The following is a 7,265-nucleotide window of genomic DNA, read 5'->3' on the forward strand; positions in this document are numbered from 1 at the left end:
TTAACACCTTCCACAATAAAAATGATTAATCAACCTCTCATAATTACAAAAAAATGAACAAAATGAAAAATTATGATTGGTTGAATGCGGTTTGCACGGTTTGTACAAATTGAGTGGTTTGCATTTGATCGCTCCCCTATATAGATATATATATATATATATATATATAGAGGGTTGGATTAACATGAGATCAAGGGTTTTTCGTGAGACCCGTTAGACCAATTTATATTCATTGATTAACTTTATAAGCTAATGATCTAATAGTCTAAAGTTGCACGGTGTCAATTTTGTAATTATTGAGAAGTCTTGTGACGTTTATGAATATTCAGATCTGACGATTGTAGATCTAATCCAAGGGTTGAGAATTGGTCTTACGAAAAACCATTGGTCTCATATGATCCCAAGTCTATATATATATATAGAGGGAAGATCAAATGTTAACCAACAATTTTGTGTTAACTTTGAAAACCCTCTCAACCAATCAAATTCCTTTATTATTGTAGGTTTATGTCTTGTTCACTTTTTACTTCCAAGGGTATTTTAGTAATTTGATTACATATGTAACTCCCAAACAATTAATGGGGAGTTACAAACAATCAATCCCAAAAAATATTCATTCATTTAATTAATATTTTTATTTTTTTTAGTATTCATCTTCCATCTTCATTATTGTATGAGTTTCAAATCGCATAAGAAACACGATAGTAATGATATTCGGCATCGATCAAGCTAATATGGATAAACGTAAAGGAAAAGAAATCGACAACACCGAGGATATTACAATGGTTTATGAAGACAATCCGAGTTCGAGGTCGGGAAGTCATGAAATCAACCAAACCGAATGTCTTGGTAATAGATTTTTATTTTTTTATTAGATTCGTATCAATCGAAATTATGTTCATTACGATGTGTTGTGTTTTTTTATAGTTCATCTTGTATTGAGAGCCTTTGTTCTTAATTGCAACACGTTTTCATATACATAGATGTCATGTATTCATAGTATTTATACGTTATTCCTTCAACATGTGGATTGTTGATGTTTTTCATTTGTTCATAGCTGTTATGTAAACTTACCTAATATTTTATATGAAATTTTTGATCCCAACTATTTTTTTATTCGTGATTTTGTAACGGTATGTTCCACATTTTTGCAATTATGATTGTTATTTGGGTTTTAATATCAACTGGTTTACACAATGTTCATGAAAAAACATAGAATCTACGTTTTTGCATATGACCCAACTCCATTTTGTGCTACAGCTGATTCCTGGTAATGTGTTCGTTCATATATGTCATACTATAGAATGTTCGTAAGTTTCTTGAGCATCTTTACAATTGTATATTGACACACAACATGTATGAGAGTTCATATGACATGAAAGTATGTACCTATCAACCTGTTATCCTACCAAAGGGACTTTGACCTAGCGGTATCGTAGTCTTTGGCCTTCTAGGAGGTCAGGGGTTCAAACCTCACCATAAGTGAGGAGGGTGTGTGAGTTTATTTGTTGCATTGACCGTATATAAATATTATATACTTAAAAAAAAACTTGTTATCCTATTTCATCATAATCATCATCAGATTCGAATTGTTCACTTATGATTGGTTATTGTTTAATTTCGTTTTAGAGATAAGATATTATAGACAATTGCTTGGATGCCGTTTCTTCAAATATGATCTTATATCTACTTATGCTGATTACTATCACAATACGACTATGCTTAATTAATCATCATCACCTTCGAAATTTGCGTACTTGATCATCACATGGTGAAGAAACCGTACATTCGTTTAGTGTTGATTCACCATCGTGCCAGACAATCTTATCCATAAAATCATATATGAACCATGTGTTGAATCACCGTGCGTCATTACATGTGCTATTTTATGGAAATAAACTTGGAATAATAGGATCTATTTTGCTGTTATTGAACTTGTTTACGCCATGATATTTAATGTTGATGTTCATTGATGTTACAAGATATGATTGTATCAACAGGTGTTCCCATGCATACACTATCCGAACATGAACCGGAGTACGATGTCGAAGAATGTTCAAATGGAAGCAAGTATTTTATCCCCAAGGTTGATGACGAGCTTAAACCAAAGATCAACGATAGGTTCGTATCTATAAATGACGTGGAAAAGATGTACAGGACTTACGCGGACAATGCTGGTTTTGATGTTCGTCTTCATGCCAAAAAAACAAACAAGAACGGAGAAATACAAACAAGATGGTTTGTATGTAATAGAGAGGGAACACCGAATAAAAGGTTTTTTTATTCCATGGCCATTCAGTCTGGCGAGAGAAGATATCGTAATACAAACATTAAACGGTGTGGATGTAATGCATGCATAAAAACCCATTTGACAAAGGATAGGTCCGGTTGTAAGATATACGAGTTTGTTGAGGCACATAATCATGCGTTATTCAATACCAACGATCGACGTTTCTCAAGGAAAAATAGACAAATGAAGTATACTGACTTCAAAAATGTTCTGAATAGCTCGAGTTACAAAGTCGGTGCGATTAGGGCTCAGCGTATACAAACGATATTGAATGGTGGATTTGAGCACAATCGATGTTCTGAGATCGACTTTAAGAATTTTAAGAGAGATGCAGTTGCCTGTGTTGGGAAAAAGGACGTGAAGTTGTTGATCAATAAACTATCCAATAGGCGAGATATTGTCCCCGATTATTTTTTCGAGTACAAGTGCAATGATCACGAGTTGGGTGCCATTTTCTGGGCAGATGAGGTTGCTAGAATTAACTACAAAGAGTTTGGTGATGTAATTTCGTTCGACGGGATGTTTCGAACCAACAAGTAAGATTTACATGTTCAATCAAGTTTTTTCATGTGTGATACTCATCGTCATCATTTTATAACTTCAATTTTATCTGATAGGCATGCGATGATTTTTGTTCCTTTTTTGGCGGTTGACAATCACAAAGCCTCCGTTGTTGTCGGATCTGCGTTAATAAGTGGTGAGACAATTGAAAAATTTACCTGAGTTCTAAGAGCTTTCCTAAAATGCCATGAGAAGCAACCGGTTTTTGTGATTACGGATCAGTGTTCGGCAATGAAGCAGGCTATTCCGTTGGTGTTTATGGAAACCAAGCACCGTCTATGTATATGGCACATCATGAAGAAAGTGCCTTCTAAGGTGAGAACACTTTAATAAACAATTATCTTTCATATGCAAATGTCGTTGTTCATAGGTTCATATTGTGATCGATACGTCCGTAGGTCAGTGTCGCCCTAAATCAAGATCCTGTGTTCAGTAAAGTTATTAACAAGCTCGTATGGAACATACATATTGGCCCATCTGAATTTGAGCCCAAGTGGCAAAAGATGGTCGCGCAATACAATTTAGGTGGTGATCCGTGGTTTGCAGAAATGTATGACATCCGCGCATCATGGATTCCGGCGTATTATAAGGACACACCGATGTCTGGTCTTATGAAAACAACATCAAGATCCGAGAGTTCGAATTCGTATATTAACATATACAAATCATATTGGTATGATTTGGTTCAGTTCCTTAATAATTATGACATTGCTATAGAGAAACAAAGATACAGACAAGCTATGCATGAAACAATAACGAGGACAACTTATCCAAAATTGTTTACTCCGTTGCGTTTAGAAAGTCACGCATCGAGTATATACAGTCGCAATGTCTTCTTTGACATCCAAAAGGAAATAAATAAGGCMGTATGGTTCTGTGGTATAGAGACGATTGAATGTCGGGGTGATCTCAAGACGTTTATCATAAGCYAYAAGAACAAGAAATCATCTGTCAGCWCCACGTATCGGGTAACATATTCCTTACATAGAAGCTAMTGTTTTTAAAATTTTCTCGTTAAACGTCACATATTTGTTTTATCGAAAGCAAATGTATTTATTGTAGGTGTTCCGTAATTACTCAGTCAACACGGTCGAATGCGAGTGCAATCTATTCACGCGTAACGGGTATCTGTGTCGTCATTYATTTAAGGTTCTAATAAACGATRAAGTTGACAATATTCCGAACCAATACRTTTTACGTCGATGGAAACAAAAATTAGTTYCTGTCCAGTTACAATCCGCYAGAGTTCGATACGGTGAGGTGGATGCGGAGAAGGATAAKTACATAATTGATGTATATTCCAAAGTYGACGACATAATAARCATCGCCCGGAATGATAAATCCCTATTKTCTAGGTTGGAGCAGACGCTCGACAAATTYATGGTTGATATCGAAAAACAAGTACCATATGAAGACCCATCGCAACGAAAGCTGGATGCKATCAGAGATCATCTTGGTGTTTCCATACCGGACGACGTGGACATTCTACCACCATCTGGAATAAGGAACAAGGGTTGTGGTACTGGTAATAGGTTGGTAAGTATGTCTGAGAAAATACAGTCTGCAAGCAAAAAACCACGGCGAAAATGTGCGAACTGTGGCCAACGTACCGGACATGACTCACGCAATTGCCCCGAATTGAAAGAGTAGTCAGTATTCCAACTCCTTGAAATGTTATCGTTTCGTTGTGTTTCGCCGAACCAATCTTACATTGCGTCATGCGTCAATTTTGGATTATGTCTTATTACGATTGGAGGATTATTGATAATAAAACTGTTGTTTTTTGCTTTTAAATAATTTGATTTGTTTCTAAATTAGTTCATAAGTTGATTGTTAACTCGGTTGATGGCAGATATCTTGTTTACGAATTGTATGCCTTTCTTGAGTATGATTCATGTTAGTATGTGTCATTGAGGTAATAAGTTTGAACTTATGATGTATCCGGTCAATTAACCATTTATTGATTCTTATATTTTTCACATTGTTCATAACTATTTTAAATGAATTATTTGAAACAATTTCATCATATCAGATAATATCATGAAAAAAATTCATTAAAATAAACAATGAAATCGACAATTTTTATGATTATACAAATACCTTTTACATTTTATGTCACTCTTTTGTAAGACTCGCAGAAGCTCTCACAATCTTACAACTCCTAACGCTCATACATTCACTCTCTATTTATATATACAATTTAAATAGAGACATTACTACCACGGCGACTATCGACCCGAGCCCAAAGAAGGGAAAAAACGAACGGACTAAAGCGAGGAGTTCATTGGCCATACATAGTTAAGGAGGATGGGGGCCAACCTCTTTCATGACCCATGGCCCCAGTGTGTCACTTGGTTAGCATTTCYGGAAAGGGAGAGTCAGGCTAGTTTTTCGATAGGGAAAGAGACAGGGGAGTCGGCTGTAATGGAGACAATTCGGATGGACGATATGGATTTCTTCGAGATGGTTAACCACTTTTTTAACCGTGAGAGGGGGGTCATTCAGAACCCGCTGGCTCCAGAACGGGGGGCGGCTCCAGAGGCGCTGCCGCGGGCGCCAGCACCGACTGAAGTTGCCCACCCCGCTCCCGATCAAAAAGAGCGTGCGGGACTTCGAAGGGGCATTCAAACTTGAATTCGTGAGCAACTGCACGAACATTGTGAAAAGGGGAAAGGGCGGCTGTCCGTGCACTTTCCGGAAATGACGGAAATCTAGTCCAGTGCCGCGAAGGCGATAATGTCTTACGATCTGGGGATCTCCGCGGAGACGGATACGGAAACCCCCGCAGATGGGTAGAGAATCTAAGGGGGACCCTAATCTCCTAAAACCAGTCATTAGGGAATACCGACCAAATGAGTCTGTCTGCCGCTTGATTTCATAACAGAGCCGTTATTCCCGGCTGGCATAGAAGTCTCTCGCGCGGGCGAAGGAGATGCATTTCTGGTACTGGTGGTATTGGACAAGAAAAAAGGGAATAATTTCTTTCTTCTTTCTGCCTTTCTTTCCCATGACGACTAGGAACGGGCAAATCAAAAATTTCACTTCGAATTTCGGACCTCAACATCCTGCTGCTCATGGTGTTTCACGATCAGTATTGGAAATGAACGGAGAARTGGTGGAACGTGCGGAACCACATATTGGATCACTCCAGTGCGGCACGAAGCCGCTGATGCCGAGTCGGCTCCTATGCCGCTAGCTATGCCCTGCTTGGTCCCCCGRCACGGTGGAGGTTCCGTAGCGCGTCATGAGCATCGGGCTAAGGGGCGGTTGAGCAACTCAAGCGAACCGCCCTACCTTACTACAAYATAAGGACAGAAGGGAGAAGGTTGTGAAGGTGGCCTCGTTATCCACACCTCCGGTCGGATGAATGGAGGACCGACCAACCCGGGTTTTCACGAGCGTTGGCGGGTTCTGGAGTGCMTGTCAAGGGCGCTAGCGCATACCCCGGGGTGATCATCACCACCTGCACCTCACATCTCGGCAYAGTGGAACGTGTAACCCGCCTGTTGTTCCATTCAACTACATTTGTTCCTGTAATCCATAGCCTAACAGAACGCAGCAGCGAGGGACAMCCCGCCCATATAGCCAGCGGGGAGGATGACACTACTGGCAAAGACCGTCTGGCGAAAATGCCGCAGGCGCGAAGCGTGGTAGGCCTGCGCCGGAGGAGCATAGGGAGGAAAGGGAGCCCGGACGGTGGAAGAGCCAGGGGAGGCCGGGTCATTTGACGGAAATGGAAGGCTTTGGGCTATGAACCTATTAAAGAAGGCCCTATGGAGTAAAGGGAARTGCATGAATTCTTGGAAAAAGAGGGAGCGAGCTATATAAAAAATGGAATCAAGCAAATTCAATGAATAGATAGAGTCAACGGTACGACAGACARCGCTGCCTACACGCGAATTTGCTTCCGAAGTCGAGCAGTCTCAATTTCACTACAGGATTTTAGAATGAATGCTGGGCTGGGCCACCTCGAATGGCGTGAGCCGCATGCGGGGAGACCCGCACGTACGGTTTTTAGGGGGATCTGGTCGAAAGACCGGYCGGCGCCCACCCGACTAGAGGGACTGAGAAATTAATAGAGTACAAAACTTATCTTCAAGCTTTACCTTATTCTGATCGTTCAGAGGGCGATCGCGGGGTCACTGAATGAAGTCCTCCGTTTCTTTCGGAGGTGCTGACCCGCAGCRAGGCAGAGATGACTAAGTGACGTATGGAATATGGCGACGACAACAGCATGTCGTATAAGGAGATAACAAGTGGAGCCAACGACCCACTAAGACTAACGTATCTACAACTACATCCCCGAGCGGCAGTCAAACGGGGGCGTGAATGCGAGATGCCAGCGGAATGATCGGCCGGACAGAGGCTAGGGCTCCTTCCTTCCCGCCGCGTCCTTCCTTGTGTGTCGGAGATA

At 40.5% G+C, this 7,265-nt stretch overlaps 2 protein-coding genes across 2 annotated transcripts; both read left to right on the forward strand.

Annotated features, from left to right (window-relative positions):
• The first annotated feature begins 1,984 nt into the window (after positions 1-1,984).
• On the forward strand, positions 1,985-2,830 carry LOC112523874 (protein FAR1-RELATED SEQUENCE 5-like). The gene has a single exon (XM_025133546.1). It carries the CDS (start codon positions 1,985-1,987, stop codon positions 2,828-2,830), a length of 846 nt encoding a protein of 281 aa, XP_024989314.1.
• Positions 2,831-3,082: 252 nt separating this feature from the next.
• On the forward strand, positions 3,083-4,501 carry LOC112523875 (protein FAR1-RELATED SEQUENCE 5-like). Its single transcript, XM_025133547.1, has 3 exons — positions 3,083-3,166; positions 3,250-3,819; positions 3,914-4,501. The coding sequence occupies exons 1-3, from the start codon at positions 3,083-3,085 to the stop codon at positions 4,499-4,501; spliced, it is 1,242 nt and encodes a 413-aa protein (XP_024989315.1).
• The last annotated feature ends 2,764 nt before the right edge of the window (positions 4,502-7,265 follow it).

This window comes from Cynara cardunculus (assembly GCF_001531365.2).
Source record: "Cynara cardunculus var. scolymus isolate 2C chromosome LG 12, CcrdV1, whole genome shotgun sequence".
NCBI lineage: Eukaryota > Viridiplantae > Streptophyta > Magnoliopsida > Asterales > Asteraceae > Cynara > Cynara cardunculus.

Bases quoted from the DNA above. Each gene is read 5' to 3' on its own strand.
- LOC112523874 (XM_025133546.1), top strand. From the start codon at position 1,985: ATGATTGTATCAACAGGTGTTCCCATGCATACACTATCCGAACATGAA.